This window comes from Malaclemys terrapin, chromosome 6 (assembly GCF_027887155.1).
Source record: "Malaclemys terrapin pileata isolate rMalTer1 chromosome 6, rMalTer1.hap1, whole genome shotgun sequence".
NCBI classification, from domain to species: Eukaryota; Metazoa; Chordata; order Testudines; family Emydidae; genus Malaclemys; species Malaclemys terrapin.
Genome location: NC_071510.1, coordinates 120,996,484 through 121,018,154, shown reverse-complemented (window position 1 = coordinate 121,018,154; position 21,671 = coordinate 120,996,484). Strand labels below are relative to the sequence as shown.

General features: G+C 46.3%; 2 protein-coding genes across 3 annotated transcripts in view; one reads left to right on the top strand and one right to left on the bottom strand.

Moving 5' to 3' along the window:
* Positions 1–1,073, bottom strand: part of ST8SIA5 (ST8 alpha-N-acetyl-neuraminide alpha-2,8-sialyltransferase 5) — a 100,179-nt gene extending 99,106 nt beyond the window's left edge. For both annotated transcript variants that reach the window (XM_054032957.1, XM_054032958.1), the window contains exon 1: positions 1,028–1,073. The gene's annotated coding sequence lies outside the window, so the exon portion shown is untranslated. The remainder of the gene's footprint in view (positions 1–1,027) is intronic.
* Positions 1,074–20,246: 19,173 nt separating this feature from the next.
* LOC128838842 (elongation factor 2-like) overlaps positions 20,247–21,671 on the top strand; it is a 32,090-nt gene continuing 30,665 nt past the window's right edge. Inside the window, exon 1 of the mRNA XM_054031285.1 lies at positions 20,247–20,361. Coding sequence (XP_053887260.1) covers positions 20,359–20,361 — 3 coding nt within the window. The 5' untranslated portion in view covers positions 20,247–20,358. The remainder of the gene's footprint in view (positions 20,362–21,671) is intronic.

Sequence of the window (21,671 nt, the reverse complement as noted above, 5' to 3'; positions counted from 1 at the left end):
TATAATTAGGGATCTGATGGTTTTTATGTCTCATATCTTGTTCCTCTATTTTTGTGTTTCACCAATCCTAAAGAAAGTCAGGGTAACTGGAGCATGTAATTTCAGAAAGGTGCAATGCTACCAGCAACCTTCCATGCCTGTGACTGAAAGATTCATTATTCTAACTGGCCCAACATTTTTGAGTAGCTTATATTGGATCCAAGTTCAGAGCATCACTCAGAAACAGGAAATAAAATCTGGGATAGGTCTCCTCAAGGGACATCTGTGAGGAATATTCCGCTGGGATTAACTTGATAGCATCTTCACAGCAGTTAAAGATCATCTATCTATCAGCTGAAAAAAAAATAAACGACCCTAAGAAGTCAAGTTCAATCAAGCCAGTTTCTGGGTCATATGTCATATCACTAAATTTAACTTCTCATTTGTTCCTCATTAAACAGTCATCTTTCATTATCACACCTATTTATTTCCTACTTCTATTAGCATTCTACACATTTCCATTATTACCATAAACTATCACTGGATAGTAAAGCACTTTGAGATCTTCAGGTGACAAGCCCAGCATAGTTATTATGCCTAACAAATCCCTTTACTAAATTCTTTAGGGGGAGATTTTCAAAGGCACAAAAGAGAGTTCATGCCTAACTCCCGTTCACTTTTGTGCCTTTGAAAATCTCCCTCTTGGTACTATGCATTTATCTGCATGCATCTGACATCTCATTTGTACTGCACCTTCCTCTGAACTCTCTCATTTTTATACACAAAACATCTCACTTTAGAATACAGGCATTCCATTGTGAAAATGAAATCCTAAATTGTTTGGAGTTGATTTGCGTTTTTAAAAATCCAAGAGGTTTAAGCAGATCACCAAGGATCTAAATTTTGTGTAAAGGTTTGAATAAATGGATCAGAACATGCCCCAGAGAACATCACATGTTTCCAGCTGCAAGAGCTCCAGACAGAACAGTAGATCAGCAGCAATCAGACTTTTGCCAAACAGACTGGCAGACTAGGATTTCTCATTTACCTTCAGTGAGTGTGGCAGCTTTTCTATCATCCCAGCTCCCTTCTCTTTCTGCTTCTCCTCCACTGTCAATCTCATGTTTCTTAAGCTCTTCAAATCACCAGGTCTCCCCACCCCTCACTACCTTCTCCTATATGTGTCAAGCCAGATCCAGCCTCTGCCTCTGCGTCACGGATATTTGCAACCAATGCACTGTTCCAGCTTCCCCCTGATGTCAAATTTCAGTCCGCCCACAAAACACTCCCCTTGCCTGGGCAGTTGTATCAGTAGCTGGAGTGCCCTCCCGCACTGAAATCCTGCCTAAGAGGTCAGCAGGGGACAAACAGTGGAATTCTGGGGGCCTGCTCCGGTAGAAGTCAATGGGAGTATCATGGCTTTATTAGTTATAGGATCAGGCTTATGCTGTTCATGAGCTGCTAATACTTCACTCCCTTTCAACCCCCCTTTTCGACTGGCTCTGCAATATCTGGCCTATTTCTTCAGGAGCTTTCCTTCTCCTTTATGTGACAACAGCAGCTGTTTTTGCGAGCCCAGCAGCCTGTTTCTTGAGTGAAACCTCTGCTTGGCTCATGATGCGCCACTGATATGCGGCCATGTCCAGTGTCCCTTTGAGATTCTTTTAGTAGCATTTCTAATATCAAACCACCTTAAAAAGAGGTTTTAGTCCCTGCTGGAGGGGATTCCCTCCCTTTCAAAGGTGAACAAAAATCAAAATCAATTCAGCTTTTAAAAAATGTATAAGGCAAGACACAAATAGGTTTATTTAAAAATGTATTTAGGCCTTGATCCTGCATGTGAGCAGTCCCATTGACTTCTTTGGGACTACTTGGGTGAGTAAAGTTTTGCATGCAGATAGATAAGTGGTTGTAGAGTCAGGGTCTTAGATTATAAGCTATTTAGGGCAGGGAAAGTCTTTTATTGCAGTGGTTCTCAACCTTTCCAGACTGCTGTACAGGGCCGGCTCCAGCATGTTTGCCGCCCCAAGCGGCGAAGCGGGGGAAAAAAAAAAAAGATAAAGCCGTGATCGGCGGCACTTCAGCGGCAGCTCCACAGAGCCGCTTTCATTTTTCGGCGGCGGGTCCTTCGCTCCAAGAGGGACTGAGGGATCCGCTGCTGAATTGCTGCCAAAGACCCGCACGTGCCACCCCTTTCCATTGGCCGCCCCAAGCACCAGCTTCCTTCGCTGGTGCCTGGAGCCAGCTTTGCTGCTGTACCCCTTTCAGGAGGCTGATGTGTCTTGCATACCCCCAAGTTTCACCTCACCTAAAAACGATTTGCTTACAAAATCAGACATAAAAATACAAGTGTCCCAGCCCACTATTACTGAAAAATGGCTGACTTTCTCATTTTTACCATAAAGTTATAAAATAAATCAATTGGAATATAAATATTGTACGTACCTTTCGGTGTACCGTATATAGAGCACTATAAAACAAGTCATTGTATGAAATTTTAGTTTGTGCTGACTTCACTAGTGCTTTTTATGTAGCCTGTTGGAAGCCTAGGCAAATATCTAGATGAGCTGATGTACCCTCTGGAAGTCCTTGGCACACCCCAGGGATACGTGTAGCCCTGGCTGAGTGCCACTGTTTTATTGTATATGTAACCCTTCTGCCAGGAGGATTTGGCAATAACAAGGGCTGGGGTCAATATCTAGGGGCTCTTCTTAACAATAGACGATAGAACCAGCTTGAGCACCCAACCAGTAATTTGGGAAAATTCACCATCACCCTGGGCACCGCTCAGGGGCAACACTTCCCCAGTCGCAAGCATTGAGTCTGGGTATAGCAAGGAAAACTTAATAAAAAAATAAAAGGAACCCAGCATTAATTTGGGAAAAATACCTCAACTATGATTGAAAAGCACCTGACCGTGCGCAAACACCCACCCCAGAGTACACTGGGCAGCGTCCTTTGCCTCTGTTTCTCATCCTGTGGTGTGAAAGTCCAACAACAAATGTTCCTTTAACACATCACTCCCCTCTTCTTCCATTGCACCCCCACTCACAGTTGCTGTCCTGCATCAGTGAAGACCTAGAGTTGAGAGGTTCATTCACATGAATTCACCTTCTACCCCCTGCAAGGTGGGGGGGATTGAGCAATGCCTCAGCTATGATGGCACAAGGTTCCACCACTTGACCCAGCTCTCAGTGATTTCAGTGGTTAGTGGGGAACCTCACAGCTAGTGCAGGCCCTGTAGTCCTTTTTCACTGCAACACTGTCCCACACCACGTGCAAGGCTCAGCCCTGGTTATCAGTCATTTCAGCTGTAGCAATCACTGAACAAAACAAGGACTCTCAATTGAATCTAATCAACTCTGTCTTTAAACAGTGGCGAGAGAAGGGCCAAATACCATTTGGAACTCTGTAGGCAGAGCCCACACCCCCCAGTAGAAACACCTGTCCCCACCCTCTGTCTCTCTTTCAGTGGGATTTGGCATCCCTACCCCTTGCTTAGTGAGTGAGGTACAGTTTAGGGAAAATCCCTGAATCAGGACAGGCTAAGTACAGTTCTGCTACCCTTTACTCATACAATAAGGATAACAACATTCCATTATCCCCTGCACTAAAGTGATTTGTAACCCAACACCAGCCAAAACTGATCACTTTGGCAAAGGAGCTCCGTCTGCTGAATGCTTAGGCAGAGTAGATTATTCCTGGGGGAATTCTGCACACATAATTAATGAGATGCACAGATTTTTAATTTTTTGCGCAGAAAAAAGCTTCTGCCAAAATGTTGCTTCCATTCCGCCTTTTACCCACCAGAGGGTACTGTCGCAATAGAACAGTGCAGCAGCTCCCGGCCAGCAAGGGAAGAGAAAGAGCCTGAAGAGCTTTCTTCACAGCAGACCAGGTCAGGAGACAGGGGCTATCGGGAGACAGACAATGTGGGGCTGCTGGGGGGTCAGACAGGGGCTCATAAGGGCTAGTGGGGGAGGACAGACTAGGGCAGGGGCTGAATGGGAGTGGAGGCACAGGGCCACATGGGGAAGGGAGGTGCAGGGCCACATGGGGATAGGGGAGAGGGTGCAGAGCTACATAGGGACAGGGGAATGGCTGGGTGGGGACACAAACACATGAGGACAGGGGGAGGGGTGCAGTGCCACATGGGGATAGGAGGATTGGGTGTCTGAGTGGGGGTGGAGGGACACATGTGGACAGGGGGTGCAAGGACACATAGGGGTGTAGGAACACATGGGGACAGGGGCAGATGTGACTGACTGAATAGGAGAGGCTAGGGATCAGCCAGGGATTGCATGGGGGAAGCTCCCTAACAATTCCTCCCAGCCCCCAAAAAAACCTGTCCCACACTTTTCTCCCCCCACACCCAACAACCCTCCAAGTTCACACCCAGGCTCCTTCCCAGCAATTTACTTCCCTCTCTCTCGGTGCCTCCGTTACCCCTGACTCCCCCAAGCCTTTGCACTGCTTCTGAGGGGTGCAGGAAATACAGTTCTGTATTATAGTTTCAATAAATTATTACTCAGAGTTCTATATTAATGTGCCTAGTAAGGAATCTATTTGTCAAATAACATTTCCTGAATCTTCGTTGTCTGTATTGTTACAGACATACTTGCTGACAGGTGTTTTGAAATAAATGACTACAAATAATTTAAACTGGTGTGATTATGTGGGGTTATTTTGGCAAATAAAATAGGCAGAATTTTTAATTTTTTGGCACAGAATTCCCCTAGGAGTAGTAGATGTGTTTATGCAAACACAGTGTGTTCCCGAAGTCTTTCCCCCAGCTCATCACTAGATGTCAGGGGAGAGCTCATCCAGTCCCTGTTTACATAGGTTTGTATAGTAGATAGTACAATGGAACTGTTTGGAGCCTTTGCACACTTCAGTAACATAATTAAGCAACAATACTAATAGTAGATTGGTGCCATCTGGAGCAGCCTCCCTGCCTCATCAACTCTTCATCACTTTTCACACCTCAACCTACCCCTAAAGTTTTAAAACCAGATTGAATAAAACACTAGCAAATATACAGTAATGTAAGGAACGTACCTACATTGTTCAGATGATGGACTAAAAATGATGTAATGTGTTTTTCCATCTCTGTTTTCAATTGCTCTGCCTAAGCTGGAAAATGTATTTATTTTAGGTGCCTATCTCAAACTCTAGGTAATTGATTTTGTTTAAACCCCCAAAGCCATCCAATTTAGAACCTTCAGCCTAACGAAGTCAGCTACTCAGTAGCACAGCAAGAACAGTGAACCAAATCCACCAGACTCCAACTTCACCATCACTGGGTCTGCAGCGCTGCTGGTATAAACCCACCTTTGTCCCAAATGGTCTTGCAAAAGACACGGACTTTGCTGTATCTCTGGAAGGTGGAACTATGTATTTCTCCCCTTGTCTATGCATCTTAATATCTCTTCCCAGTAACCAGTGATATGAATGGGTATGTGAGAGGGGTGTGCTCCCCACATGAGCGCAGCAAGAGCTGGATTAGGCCAGGTGGGCCCAATCAACTAATTAGGCTGCAAACAGGAGAGATTTAAACTAGGAGGCGGCCACTGATTTTGAACAGGCTCACATGTGAAGGAATAGGCAGGGCTTGTATAAAGCCAGGTAGCTGGGTGTAGGTGCAGGCTACTGCTGAAATAGGTAGTCACTGCTTGGGAAGAGGAAGGAGTGTTAAGGGAAGCTGCTGGGAAAGGCTGTAGTGAAGTAGGCTATAGTCACTCTCTGAATGGAGGCAGGAGACTATGGCCTCATCACTTTTACAAGTGGGAGGACTATACCTTCCCACTTTTTACTGGCCATAAGGGTGAGCGATGGGGTGGAGAAGCGCAAGTGGGGGACCTCCTTCTGGGAGAAAGGGTGGTGGTGGCAGCCCCCCTGCACACACTTTTAGGAAGCTTCTGCTGCTCCTGTATGGAGGAAGTTTGGAAACTGGCAAACCCAGAGAGGGAGGAATCCAGATATGTAGGAAGAAACTCAGAGAAACAGCAGCTAGAGGTGGGACTGTGGCTGCTTGTTATAGGGTCTCTAGGCTGAACCCCCATGTAGAGGGTAGGCCTGGGTTTCCCCTAACCACCATTGGGGGGTGGCAAGGGCATTGAAGGCACCAGACAGATGAGGACTTTAGTGACCTGACTGGAGGGCCAAGCTACAGCAAGGAAGCTGCAAACCCAGAAGTGAGCAGTAGGGTGACCATACATCCTGTTTTGGCTGGGACAATCCCTTTAAGCCCTGTCCCGGCCAGCCTGACTCTTTCCAAAAGGAGGCATTTGTCCCGTTTGCTCTTGCTGATTTGATCAGTTGGCAAGAGCAAACGGGACAAATGCCCATTTTTGTCAAAAATGTGGGGTGCAGAGGGGGTGAGCAGAGATGCTACCCCCACACACACGGGGGAGAAGCAGCATTCCAGCATGCACCCCTCCCCACAGGCTTACAACGACTGGGCAACATCAAGGGGGGCCCTTGGGTGAGCAGCTGGGGGTGCCCAGTTTCCTCTTTCGGAAATATGGTCACCCTGGTGAGCAGGGTGGCAGAGCGAGACAAGATGGGAGAAGACCATATCAAAGGGAAAGTACAAGCTGGGAGAGCTAATCCCCAAAACGGCCAGCAGGAGGTGCTGCAAGTAGTGTGCTACCTGTGACAGGGTCCCTTCATTTTTTCCATGTGGTACAATGGGGCCAGCAGGAGGTGAACACAAGGGACTGTAAACGCCACAAACTCTCCTGGAGTTTTCAGAACATAATTCCCTCTAGCATGTTGACAGCAAACAGGGAGGGGACAAGCCTACTGCTGAAATCCAGGTGACACAGAAGGAAGGGCAAGTCTTGAATTTATGGGCACAGGAGCTTCTGTGCACAGAGAGTTGCCTCTTAACCAGCATTGCATCTTTGTCACCTCACCCTTGGCAGTATAGCTCCAGTCTGAGGAGCCCTGTTGCCATTGGCTGAGTCCCCACCCCAAAGACTCTCAAGTAGCATCCACAGTAGGTATTGTGTAGGAGTTAACGATGTTCCAGGAAACTTATGGCCACATGATATTATGGAGGCCATGAGCTTAGCAGGATTTCCCAAAGGACTGGATAATGAGCATTGTAGAACTTATGAATGAAATGGTTTTTAATTGTTCACTTTATTAGCGTAACTTCATAGGTAAAGTTTCATGAACGAAACAACATTCATTCATAAAACCGGTTACCTCAATAACTGGCTAATTGATAATTAAGCTGCTTGTTGAGCTCCTGCGGTTAAGTCCGCTGCTGCTCAGCTCAATTAAGCTGCTTGTTAAAAGCCACAGTTGTTCAGCCCACTGCCTTTGTAAATTTCACTGTCAATCCAATTCCTGCTTAAATCACTGAGATTTGCATTGTTTCAGTATTGTAACTTCTGTTCACCATTCATTATGCTTGTCTATATTGTAACTTCTGTTCACTGTTTGCCATATTGTAATTCAAACCCCATTTTAAAACGCTTACTCCATTTTGTAAAAGCCTGCTGCAACCTTCATTTTTGCAAACCCTGCTGTAATCTTATTAGTTTAGTTTAGATGTGTGAATGAGGTATGTATGGATGATGGAATCAACCTCCAGCACCAGCCTGTCCTGATGAAATAAAGTACAAACACCAATGGCTGAAGATGCAGACAACAGCCCTAACAAAGTAAAAAGAGTCCACCCTAAAAAGGAAAGAACAAAGGTACAATAGAAGGAAGATCAAAGCCAGGCCCGAGGCTGAAAGTCATGGTCTGCAATTGACGGGTGAACAATCATCAAACCCAGAGGCAGCATGACCCAGCAAGACCTATAGACTTTGAATTCAAACTAAAGCCTATAAAAAAGATGGGTGAAATGGGAGACTTTGGGTAATGTTCTGCTATCAACATTGAGGGGCATAGGTGTGCGCCCAACAGAGACTCAGCCCTTCCTTGTGCCCGGCTTTGCTGGCCAGTTAGCTGCCATGAGCTACAATACCCAGTTGTGAACTCAAGCCATGAACTCAAGCTACGCTCAGGACTGGTAACTATCCAGCAGCTGCAGAACATTGGGGGGGGGGGGGTGTATATAAGTATTAAGATATTAGTTAATGGTCATAAATCAAATTATAATAAATGTGGCATCTTTGTCTTGCCCCCTGAAGCGATCCTGTGTAGTTTTGTCTGCATAACAGCACGCCCACATTTACATTAGAGAAAACAAACAAGTTTTAGGAGGCATAAAACCTCTCCTGCTTCAGAGCATAAACCAACCACTAAACTGCCTGAGATTAGAAAGACTCCCCCCCGTGGGCTGATTATTCCAAAATTGTGCATTGCAGGAATTCCTGGGAAGCAGCTGGTCCTGGCCCCTGTCAGACCGGATACTGACTAGACGGACTACTGGTCTGATCCAGTAGGATAATTCCCATGGTTCCATTGTGATCTGAACAGAAGAACTATTAGAGAGAGAAGGTGGGTGAGGTAATATTTTACTAGGCCTTGCCTCACCAATATCCTGGAACCTAAATCCAGATCATCACTCTGGGATGCACACAGAGGGGACTCTCCACCCATGAATCCCTCTCTGCCTATCTGGATTTCCCTGTTCTGGAGCTCTGCAGAGTTCAGGATACAGGGCAAAAAGACAACCACCATGCAGCATGATATTGTCCATCCTGCAATACTATGCCCTGCAAAGCCCACAATTTCTTCATGGAAAACTGAGCAGCAAGTAACATAGCTCAGAGCTGTAGCACGTCCTTTTCAGTCCTCCCCAAGGCCTGCATGTTGGGGGATGCCATTGGATTAAGCCAAAGGCAGCTCGCATTGCTGGAGCAGTACTGCCTGAGGGCAGGGGAAGCTGCTGATGAGAAATTGCACCTTTTGGGGACAGTTCCTGTCTCAGTGTACATATGGATGAGTTTTATTCTCCAAGCATAACTCTGTTCATTTCAACTCCCTCACCTTGTCTCAGTGGAGTTACACCTGGAGTTAATTCAGCAAAGTGTATTCTAGCAGCAGACAGTCTGACAGCAGAATCTGGAAGTTTATACTGTGAAGGAGAAAATAAGGACAGGAGCATCCCGAGAAATATAAAAATGTCAGTGGATGTACCATAAAAAGCAGGAAGAGGAAGAGGACTAGCGGCCTTTAAAGAGAGTTCTGTAAATGGTGTACAAGTCAAAAGGTACTTTGGGTGGGAGAACTGACAGTTCTGTAGTGGGAGAAGGTCCTGTACATGATGTAAAACCATATGTGGAGGGTGAGCCAGATTAATGCCACTCTTTGGTGGAGCGTGTTCATTTGGCAAATATTCTACAGACTCTTGCTCTGTTACGTGTGTTTTTCTTTGTAGCTAACATACATTGGAATGTACTAATCATAACAGAAAATAAACCTAAATATACAATGGGGAGTATTTCTAGAATCCTTTCCGAGCACCAGACGTGCAGCATGGCTCTAAGACTTTGTGTGAGCGTGCTCTAAAAAAAGCTGGTTTTCTTAAACCATCCGTTCTGAAGAACCAGCTCTCTGAAACAGAAGCGGCTGGATTATAAAAACAAATGGAGTGGTGATTCATAGTTTGTTGTTTTATAAACTTTGTGCTTAGAGAAATAAGCTAATTGGCTGAGAAAAAAAATGTCTTGACCTGTTACTGCAAAATAGGGCTTACGTGAATGTTAAGTGATATATAAGGAAATCCAAGTGAGTGATAGGCAATTCTTCAGCACAAAACAACCGTTGTTGTTTTTCTACTCTGTTGTGACATGACCAGGTTGATTAAAGGAAGCTGCTTGGTGTTGGTGCTTGACAACACTGCAAGACATGTTATAGGGAAAATGCGCTTTCATGCAAAAAAAAGCTTGTAATCAAAGTGTATGGTCACATTTCCTATTGTGCAGGGAAGAGAAATGAAGACCACATATAAATTCACGAACGCCGTGTGACAAGAGCCCCTTCGCCTTTTTGAAGGACTCTGATCAATAAAACTGGCTTGTGGTTAGTTTCACTTACAGTAAAGCAAGAAAGCAAAGAGAACTATGCTTACCTCTACTGGGAAACTTCGCAAGGTGGACTTGGTAGTGAAAGATTCTGAGCTCTAAGATTATTCTTTCCTCGGTTACGTTATTGCTTTGAGCAGTAGGACACACCTAATAGCTCCTGTTAATGAATTGAGTCTTTAAGATTATTGTAACTCCAAAGTCCTGCTAACTCCTTATGGCTATTCACATTGACAGGGCTTTTTTAACAAACATAGGGTTGTGTGACCCAGGGAGTCCCTCACTGCCAACTGGCAGAGGGCACGTCCTACTATAACTCGCATCAGGCCTGCACACTCATTGCCCCAACACACTGTTGCCATAATCTGTATCTAAAAGGTGTCATGGGAGGTATCATATGCCACTGGCAACAAGCTGGACATTAATATTATTGGGTGATGTATGTAGGGGGACGTGTATAAAGAATTATAGACATGTGCTGTGAGCAGGCTGCTGCTGTCAGGGCTTTGAGCCAAAGCTGTGCAGCACAGAAGCACCCAGGGTTACAGGGCAGGTGGTGACAGAGCTCCTTACTGGTCTGGGTAAACTCCCATAGTGTCACACACCTTCCCTCTTCCAGTACTGCAGGAGGTCACCGATAGGCAGTGGGTCAGAGCCCTCTTTCCTGGACAGGGCATTTGCCACTATATTTTCTTTCCTCTTAATAGCCACAATGTCCATGTACAATTCTCCAGGCGTCAGGCACCACCACCGCAGCTTGGCATTTGCACCCCTGGTCCTGTGTAACCAGACTAGAGGAGGAGAATCATGAGTCAAGACCTTGAATTTCTTGGTAATGGGATTAGGCAATAAAGCCGCTCAGGCCTTCACTATGGCATAACATTCTTTTACTAGGACAGAAACATTTTGTTCAATGGGTATCAGTTTCTTGCTTAAGGGGGCGTTTTTTATTTTTGTTATTTTCCCGATTGCACCAGTACAGCCCCTAAGCCAAGGTCTGGTGCATCTGTACCCAGCTCAAACATTTTCTCAGAGTCTGGACTGGGCAGAACAGGCTTTTCAGACAGGCTTTTCATCTTATCAAAACCCACTAGACATGCCTTTGACCATACAAATTTGTTTGGTTTTATCTTTTTGCACAAGTATGTGTTTGCAGATACAATATCACTGAATCTGTCCACTAATCAGCGGTAATAGTTGACCACGCCTATGAATGACTGGACCTGCTTTTTGGTGGGGGTACAGGCCAGTTAGCTACAGCTTCTATATAGAAGGGATCCGGAGAGATTTGTATTTCTTTATGAATCTGTCATTGTACTTTGTACACGCTAGCATTCAGCCACCAGATCAATGAGGTGTGTAACAGGGACTTGGGTGACCAGGCAGCCTAATGGTTGGATCTCGTGGCTCTCAGCCCCCTACTGGCTGAGTGGCCATAACCTTTAAGGCTGGGGAGGGTTGTGGGGGGGATACAGGCCCTCCCTTTTCACTGGGTCCCAGCCCATGGACCTGTGTATGTCAACCCCTGAACAGAGAGGTTGGTGTCCCACCCAGCAGGGAGTCAGAATCCACTGACCTGAGCTACTTCCTATCAGTCCATTCAGTTTGGGGTGCAGCCTCTCTAGTCCAATCTACCAGCCAGCTTGCTTCCCACCGTATTCCCTGTGACATCTGGACGGCACCTTGCTGCGGTCCCAGGCTCCTTTGGACAGGGCAGCCACAACTGGTGAAGGCAAGTCCCTCAGTGTCTCTGGGGTTTGCTCAGTCACTGGTTCCCCTTCTGGTTCAGTGCCTCCTTCCCAGCAATCCCTGAGCAGATCTAGGGGTTCCCTTATCTTACTCGTGTACAAGAGATCAAAAGGGGCATACCCTGCAGACTCGAGACACTTCCGTCTAAGCAAATAACAGATAGGGGAATGTTTCGTCCCAGTCCTGGGTCCTTTTGTTTGCATACATTCCCAGCACAGATTTTAGTGTCCCATTGAACCTCTCAACCAAACCCCTCAGGCAGCCTGTGGGTCCGGTGTTTACAACAGCCGCATTAACCTGGGTTAGGGCTGGATGGGGTGTGGTCTTAGATTCCCTTTGCTTAGGGCAATTGTCCCTCAGGTGTTAGGTGGAGTTACATGTTCAACACCCTCTGGGGTAGTTCTCCTATGGAGGGGGTCTGCGAATGTGACTTCCAGGAGGGGAGCGGTTCTGGGGAGGTGAATGCCTGGGCTCCCACCCTTCCTCTTTCTTCACAGGGGTAAAGTGGGTCTGCCCCCTTTACACTGGGCTTTTAACCTTTCCTTGGAGACTTGTGCTCACTGGAGACTCTGGCTTGTATATAGGAATCAGCCAAATTGGCAGCCACATGTGCAGACTTTAGGGATTTCTCCCACATTGCAGCTCTGATTTCTTCAAAAAACATACACTCAGAAAATGCTCTTGCGCAAAGAAGTCAAGTAATTGGTCATAATTCTCTAAATCCTTTCCTTCATCAAATCACACATTCTGTATGACTCATTAACATCCTTTGACATTTCTAAATCTCCCCCTGTACACTACAATTTTGCAATACAGCTTTTGCAATACAGCCTTTTTCATCACATTTCAAAGCCTGTTCAACTGGTATTTCTTTAAATACAAGCAATGCTTTACTTGAGAGCTTTGTAACCAGCTTGGGAATTTTCTTGTCTTGACTTTATGGAACTCAGTCTTTCAAAGTAGTAAGATATTCCAAAGTACAATCTGATTCTTTGTATGCAGGCCATAGCTTGTCCCAGCTGGGTGATTCTTGGGAAGAGAGAGTACCTCCGGGCTGTGGGATCTGTTCATGCTTCTTCATCATGTCCAGGTTATAACAGCCATTCTCTCTCCCTTTCTTGGGCTTCCTTTTTGTTTAGTTCCATGGTTCATTGGTGTGCGTCCTTGCTGCCTCCCTCTCCTTGGCTCTGAGCTCAGCTTCCCACCTCTAGTGCTCTTGGTCCTTCTCCATTTTAGCCATCTCCAAATTGTTGGTCCGCTCTGCTACCTCCAAGTTCTGTACCTCTGTCTCAGCCAGTTTGAATTGCATGGCTGCCTCACTGAGGGCTGTCTCTTTGACCACCATTTCTTTTGTTACTTTAGTCTATCTACTCATTTGACACTTTCTTTTGTTCTATTTCCTCGCCCAAAATAAACAAACAGAAAATAACACTGTAACCTTTCTTTGACTGTTCCCAGCCTTCTCACCTGAGAATCAATTAAAAACCTCATCAAATAGCAGGCTGTGTGTAAATCCTGTTTGACTACACCAGGATGATGCTATGGGACTTCACCCAGACCACCAAAAGGTTCTGTCACTGCCTGACCTGTAACCCTGGGAGCCTTTGTGCTGCGCAGCTTTGGTTCACAGCCCCCACACCAACAGCATGCTCACAGCCCAATGGTCTTATCCTGAGCTTCCACCACCCAGTTACTCCTTGCCAGGTGGCATCAACCACCCATCCTGGGATAGTTTTGTAATAAAACAAGAATACATTTATTAACAAAGAACAGATAGTTAAATGATAATATGCAAGAATAGAAGACGCAGATATGGTTACAAGTAAAACTAAACCAAACATGCTTACAAGGGACTATAACTTCTGCATGTTACAATCTTTGTCTAAACAGGTTTCTCGTGTATAGTCAGTTCCAGCTACTCTTGGATTTCAGGCCAAGAGGATACACTTTGCATGAGCTCATAGGACACTGCTCTCCCTTTGTCCCCTAGATAATGGATACCAAAATGGCTTTCTGCTTCTGCTTCTATTTCCCAAAGTCTATTGCAGGGGTGGCCAAACGTACTGACCCTCTGAGCCGCATACGATAATCTTCAGAAGTTTGAGAGCCGGCACTCCTATTGAAGCTCTGAGCCCTGGTAGGTGCCTACCATGGGGCAGAAACCCTTAGCTCCCCCCACCCCAGTCTGGTAGGTTGGTAATGGGGGGAGGGGAGGGAGGACTTCGTGAATCGTGCTTTACCTGTAAAAGAGCCACATGCAGCTTGCAAGCCACTATTTGGCCACTCTTGGTCTATTATGTCTGTTCAAGAGACAGGAAGCTTTCCTGGGGAGTACAGGCTCCATCACTCATCCTAATTGCTAAATGGTATTTCCGCCCCTCTTGTTTTAACTTGATGGGGTTTTTTTACTTTATATGTACATGTACTTTTCATTGTTCTTGGAGGCATTACCTGGTTCAGTTTACATCAGAGACACGGGGAAACAAGAAAAACAACATACCTTTGTCTAGGGAAGGCTTGGTTTATGCACTGCTTGCAAACACTTTTTAAGAACATATTTCCAGCATATTGTGATGGGTTGGATCATAGAAACCCCCTGGGGTTGCCACCTGCTTTCCTGCCCTGGCCGCTTAGGACTTCAGTGCCCTGCCTGGTTTGAGCCAGACCCACTAGCCTGCTGCAAACCCAGACCCAGGGTCTGAACCACATCCCCTAACAGCTGTAGGCTTAACTGAAAGCAACTTACAGAAGTGTTCCTGTCTTTAACACTCAGATGTCCAACTCCCAATGGAGTCCAAACCCCAAATAAATCCATTTTACCCTGTATAAAGCTTACACAGGGTAAATTCATAAATTGTTCACCCTCTATAACACTGATAGAGAGATATGCACAGCTGTTTGCCCCCACCCCCAGGTACTGATACATACTCTGGGTTAATTAATAAGTAAAAAGTGATTTTATTAAATACAGAAAGTAGGATTTAAGAGGTTCCAAGTAGTAACAGACAGAACAAAGTGAATTACCAAGCAAAATAAAATAAAACACGCAAGTTTAAGTCTAGTACAGTAATAAAACTGAATACAGATAAAATCTCACCCTTAGAGATGTTTCAATACGTTTCTTTCACAGACTGGACACCTTCCTAGTCTGGGCACAATCCTTTCCCCTGGTACAGCCCTTGTTCCAGCTCAGGTGGTAGCTAGGGGATTTCTCATGATGACCGTCCCCTTTTTTGTTCTCTTCCAGCCACTTATATATCTTTTGCATAAGGAGGGAATCCTTTGTCCCTCTGGGCAGGCCCGCCCAGAGGGGGGGGCAAGTGGGGCAATTTGCTCGGGGCCCTGTGAGCCCTGGCCCGGTGGCGGTCCAGGTCTTTGGCAGCATTTCGGCGGTGGGGGGCCCTTCAGTGCTGCTGAAGACACAGAGCGACTAAAGGGCCCCCCGCCACCGAAGACCCGGACCGTCGCCGGGTGAGTACAAGCGCCGCAGCTCCCCCACTTTGCCCCAGGCCCCCTGAATCCTCTGGGTGGCCCTGTCTTTGGGTTCCCATCCCTCCTTCTCAATGGAAAAACACCAGGTTAAAGATGGATTCCAGTTCAGGTGACATGATCACATGTCACTGTAAGACCCCAAGCCTTCATTCCTCCCAGCCTGACTCACAGGAAGGCCTGCCTGCAAACAGAGCCATCCACAGTCAATTGTCCTGGTTGATGGGAGCCATCAAGATTCCAAACCACCATTAATGGCCCCCACTTTGCATAATTACAATAGGCCCTCAGAGTTATATTTCATATTTCTAGTTTCAGATACAAGAGTGATACATTTATACAAATAGGATGACCACACTCAGTAGATTATAAGCTTTGTAATGATACCTTACAAGAGACCTTTTGCATGAAGCATATTTTAGTTACAGTATATTCACACTTATCAGCATACTTCATAAAATCATATAGAGGTCAATGTCACACATACATCTACAATATTTGACACATACCCCCATACATACATCACACAAAAATAATAATAACCAGCATTCTACCAATTTGCATACTATATATCCCAAGACACCTTTTAGATACAGATTATGGCAAAAGTTGGGGCAATGAGTGTGCCAGGCCTGATGTGAGTGATAGTAAGGTATGCCCACTGTCAGTTGGCACTGAGGGACTCCCTCGGTCACAGCGTGCTAACCCTGGTGTGCTAGCTATATTCCTACATTCTGCTTTTCTAAACACCCTTGCACATCCAAAACTGATCTCTTCTTGGGGCTTTCTGTTGCTCCTCTGGCTTCTGCAACATTTTTGCTTTTGTTGCATGTGTCTAATTTGGGGCATGATCCTACAAGCCCTTCATGGGCAGATATTCTGGGAAACTCAATGGTATTTCCACATGCAGACAGCTCACATGGTCAAGGTTTTAGGTTGAAAGATGTTTGTTGACAAGGACCTATTCTTTCTACGTGATTGTAAAGATACATCTCTGGAGCTATATAGATAGCATGTTAATAAATTAATAATAATAATAATATTTATTTCCTGTCTTACATTTTTGCGTAGTGTTGCTCTATAGTTTTGAAACAGCTGCCATGTTCCAACCCAGAGGCTGCTGCATTTCGGAATTGGATAAAGAGATCTATGTACATGTTTTCTGCACTTCACAGCCTGGTCTGAAGCTTAGATCGTTGATATTCATAAAGGATATTCTTGAATGAAAAGCTGTATGAAAAAATATAAAGTGCCTGTGACGTTATCTAATTAAAATATGACCACGTAGATCTTTGTTGCTACCATTGTTATATAATTGCAACAAATCTTGTACAAAGTGTGGCATGTAAAATGTCTATGGAAAAGTTATGATTTGCTGAATATGATTATGCTATTGGCATGCATGTATTATTTTTGTATTTGAAGTTGTGAGTTTTGACTCTATATCTGTATTTCAAATGTGTTTGCTTCTGGGTAACACACACAAGATATTTAGCCAGCACACTGTGAAGGAACTATTTAAGTTGAATGGCCCATCAAAGAACACTTAACTCAAAATGGTCCATGGGAGATGCCTATCTACTCTTAATGGAATTTCTTGTGATGGCTTCTACTGTGACTAAGCGAAGCATGCATGGACATGTGACTTCCCCATGTGACTCCAAACACCATCTTGTTCCCTGTAATTTTCCACAGTGAGAACAATGGGTTTCCCTTCACTTGACAGAAGCTATAAGAGGCCCTGGAAACAGCTCCATTTTGCCTCTTTCCTGCTCAAACGTCTGGACTATGGACTTATACTAATGGGAACATTCTAACCAAGGGACTGAGGACCTTCTAACGATTTGGAAGCAACCAGAGACTTAACAAGCCAGCAGTTTATTCCATCACTACTATGAGCATGATCCAAGAATTTTGCATTTATTGTATGTATTTGATTCTTTAAACCAATTTTAACTCTCACTTTTCTTTCTTTTTTATAAATAAACCTTTAGATACTAAAGGGATTGACAACAGTCTGATTATTGGATAAGATCTGAGTTGTAGATTGACCTGGGTATGTGGCTGGTCCTTTGGGATCAGAAGTACCCTTTTGTTTGATGAAATTGGTTTTAAATAACCACTCCTCATTAAGTCTAGTGTCTGGGTGTTGAATCCAGGACTGGAATACCTAAGGAGGCTGCATTTCTGACTTCTTGTTAGCCAGTGTGGTGAGACAGAAGTTTACTTTAGTTGCTGGTTTGGTACATCTCATGGAAGAATAACCACCAGTTTTGGGGCATCTGTCCTCTTTCCCCAGCAGCTTGTCCTGAATCTGGTATTCTCAGTGGTGACCCATGGAGGCACAGTGACAGTGCCGTTCTTACTTGAATATCTTTAATAAAAGAAAAAGTTCCAAAGGAACAGAATGTTTTCTTTGTATTTAAAGGGAAACTGTTAAGTTAATAATTTTAAAGTAGGTTTCATAGCTAATGGCTATGACAGGTAGAGTCTAAATATCTGTTTAAAGCAAGCAACCAATCAAATTTAGCACTGTGCCACCAACATTTCACACAAAACCTTATGCCACCATATTTTCAAGATCAAAGCAATAAACTATCAAAAGAATGTTTTTAACTCCCCCAGCAGGGGAAACGGCTGGCATGCTACTGATATACAAAATAATAAATGTTGCTTCTGAAATTCCCCTTACAGGCAACTGAAGTTGCAAGGCTATAACCTACTTAAGACTGCAAGGTCCTTGGGAGCAAGGGGCTATTTTGGTTCTATTGCTTGTACAGCCCCTATCACAATGGGGTCTTGGTTCCTGACTGAGGTACCTCGGTGCTACCATAATATAAATAACTCCACAGAACACTTTTGAAACGGTATTGGTGGCATGGGGGAATAGCTGGGTAGTGGGGGGAAACCGGCACTGGAGGGGGTGAGGTGGAATAGCTGGGGGAAAGCTGGCACAAGATGCTGGCTGTGACATACCAGGGTACAATCCAAACTAATGAGCAGCTGTGTCACCTCTGCTCTGCAACCTTGGGTGCCTTACAATGCCTTGCTAAAGTAGTTCCCACTTCGGCGGCTCACAAACAGCTTAACAGCATGTCAAGCCACATCCTGAGTGTTTGTGTGTAACTGCAGCCTGCCAGCCACACTTCAGTTACACTCTGGGCTCTCACCAGCCTGGGTCATACTGCAGGATGACCTCAACACACCCCCAGTCTTAGATTTTCCCCAGTCCTGTACTGCCCAGCCCTCTCCTGGACAGTACAGGTTATATTAGGTCCGTTATTTCTTTAAAAGGAATAATATGCACACAATTTGCCACCCCAAATAGAGCTTCCCTGACACTTCACAATAAACACACTGGATTAGATAAAACAATACAAGTTTATTAACTGCAAACAGATAGAGTTTGAGTATGTACAAGTAGTGAGGCATAAAAGTCAGAAATGGTTACCAGAAAAATAAATATAAAACACTGCTGGTGCCTAACTTAACAAACTATGTTAAATTCAAAGCAAAGTTTCCTCACCACATGCTCTCAGCAGTCTTATCATCCAAACGTCTTAGGTCAGGATCCCTTCCCCAGTTCAACGGCTGCTTCCTTTGTCCCTCCAGGTGCAGCAAATCAATGAGGGGTGGATGTACCTTGGGATGTTTGTCCCCCTGCCTGAAGAACATTTCCCTCTGGGTACCTGGAGACAAAAAGTCTATGTGGAAGGATGTTCCCTGCTACTTTTTTCTCACTTGTTTGAGCTTCCTTTGTTTCCCTTCCTACTTGATGACTCTGTTTACTGCTTACATTCAAATTAAGCAGAACACACATTCCCTTGTTTGAGACAGACCTGTTTGCCAACCTCAGTTTGGAACATGTGTTAATAACACCATACAGAGAAATCTTATAACTTCACAGATAATGTTGTCACACATAGTTTAACAGGATTATACTGATAAGCAAATGATGAGGTTTTCAGATGACACCTTACAAAGTGTACTTTGTACAAAGATTATTACAATAGTGAGTAGGATGTGACTAAAGGGGTATGTTCTGTCACAGTGGCATAAGGAAGCTGGAGGAGCTAGGTGGTGGGGGTAAGGTGGCAATGGAGGGGGTAGGAGGAAGCTCATAGTGGGGGGAGGCATAGGGCAGTGGTGCCGGAACAGGGGGCCAGGGGGCCATGGCCCTCCCACTTTTCAAAAGTGGACGGGCCTGGCCTGTCAACTTTTCACCACTGCAAACCACGCCCCCTTCCCCTCCAGGAATAGCTGGATACAAAGGGCGAGCTGGCATGGGAGGGAATAGGGGGGAAGCTGGCATGGGAGGGGAAGGGGGAGAAGGTGGAATAGCTGGTACAGGGGCAAAGCTGGCATGGGAGGAGGGCAGGGGGAGGATGGAATAGCTGGGTACCAGGGGGAGCTGGCATGGGAGAGGAACCGGGGAAAGGTGAAATAGCTGGACACTAGGGGGAGCTGGCATGGGAGGGGATGGGGGGGGAGGTGAAATAGTTGGGTACCAGGGAAGCTGGCACAGGAGGGGATGGGAGCAGGAGAAAGGTGAAATAGCTGGTACTGGGGGGAGCTGGCACAGGAGGGGAACCGGGGGAAGGTGGAATCGCTGGATACTGGGGGGAGATGACATGGGAGGGGACGGGAGTGGGGGGTGGGGACTGGCACGGGAGGGGAACCGGGGGAAGGTGGAATCACTGGATACTGTGGGGAGCTGGCATGGGAGGGGAACCGGGGGAAGGTGAAATCGCTGGATACTGCGGGGAGCTGGCATGGGAGGGGAACCAAAGGCAGGTGGAATCGCTGGGTACCAGCAGTAGCATAGGAACCATTTGTGGGGTGCTGAAAGCCACTGAACCAAAGTAACCCCCCTGTGTGTGATGGAAACCCCTTCAAGCCAGGGGTGCTCCTGCACCCCCAGCACTTGTGGTACCAGGAGCCACTGGCGCTGGGTGAGGAGCAGCCCCCAGCCGGAGCACGTCCCGCCCGCGGGGGAGGCGGGCGCTCCAGCGCGGCTGTGTTGCCCCATCCCGACTCTCCCCGTTCCGGGCCCGGCTCCTCCTGGCTGGGTCTCGGCTGGGTCGGAGGCTCCTGAAGCGCAGCGGCAGCCCCGAGTTGAGGGCGGGGGAAGCATCCGGAGCCATCCGCCGCCATGGTGAGTGCCCCCGGGCGGAAGGGCTCCGCAGCCCGCGGGGGCAGCCCGCCGCGCCGCGCCCCTGGGGCAGCGCCCCCCGCCTGCTCCGGGGCGTGAGGAGAGGGCAGCCGGGGCGGCCATTTCCCCCGCAGGGTCCCTCACACCGCGGCGTGTCTGGCCAGGGGCTGCCTGCGGCCCCGGGGTCCCGAGCGGGATTAGCCCCCGGAGAGCCCGCCCCAGGGCTGCTGGAGCCTTACAGTGGGGCGGGACCTTCCCAAACAGCTGCTCTGAGCCTGACTGCTGCGTGTGCAGGAGCCACAATGCTCCGAACGGCCCTTGACTCCGGTTTGGGGCCGTTTATACGGTGCGAGTGCTCCACCTCACTTCCGGGTTCTCTTTCTGATCCCCTGATAATCCCTGTTGTTTCCATAAAGATGGCAGGCGTGTGAGTCAGGCAGCAGAGAGAAATGCTGCTCTGTGTTTAGGGGGTGAAGGGTGCTGGAGATCATGACGCAGGCTAGGACTTCGTTTTGTGTTGTACATGTTGCCCATCCTTCCTTGAGCCACAAGTTCCCATACGGTTCTGGAGTTAAATAATAGCCGGCGCAGGTAGAAAGCGGTTTAGAAACACGGGTAATAGGTACCACACCACGTTAGACGAGATCTGAAAGGGGTTTTGTGTGCGTCAGTACACATCCTGTGTTATACCTGCTCAGACCTGTTGTGCCTGAGTCAGATCATCTGGGTTTTCCTAGGAAATTGGAGACACTGCTGGGTTGTTGTTGGTTTTTTTTTATTTATTTATGTTAATTTTGTTGGCAAGCCAGCCCTATTACTTTAAATAGCACCAGCTGTTAATAATGCATCTCATCTCTGCTGAATATTTTTATCGTAGGGATCAGTCGGTAATGAGCCTGGTTCTGAGATAAATAAATGCCATCACGATTTTGCTCTTTTCTTTAATGTTGTTAAGATCTCTCAGTTCAGTCCTTCTATTTCTAACTTTTTGGAGGGGGGGGGGGGCATGACAATATGTACACCTTTTACTGGCTTATACCTCCCTTACTTGTGTTTACATCAGCAATAAGTTTAGATGGGGTTTTATGTATTTACTTTATATCACTGTCTGTTCCTGACTTGAAATTGGGTCGTGGGTCATTCCTCCCTGCCTTACAGTGGGGATCTAAACATTTCCAAGAGAAGAGGGGGAAGCTTGTTATGGGGGGAGGGAGGTTGATTCTCCTGTGTGCCTGTGCTGCTGAGCCGGTGAGAAGCACTGCTGCAGTATGGAGCCAAGATGATGTCATGTAATTGCCCAGGAGTGATTCTGG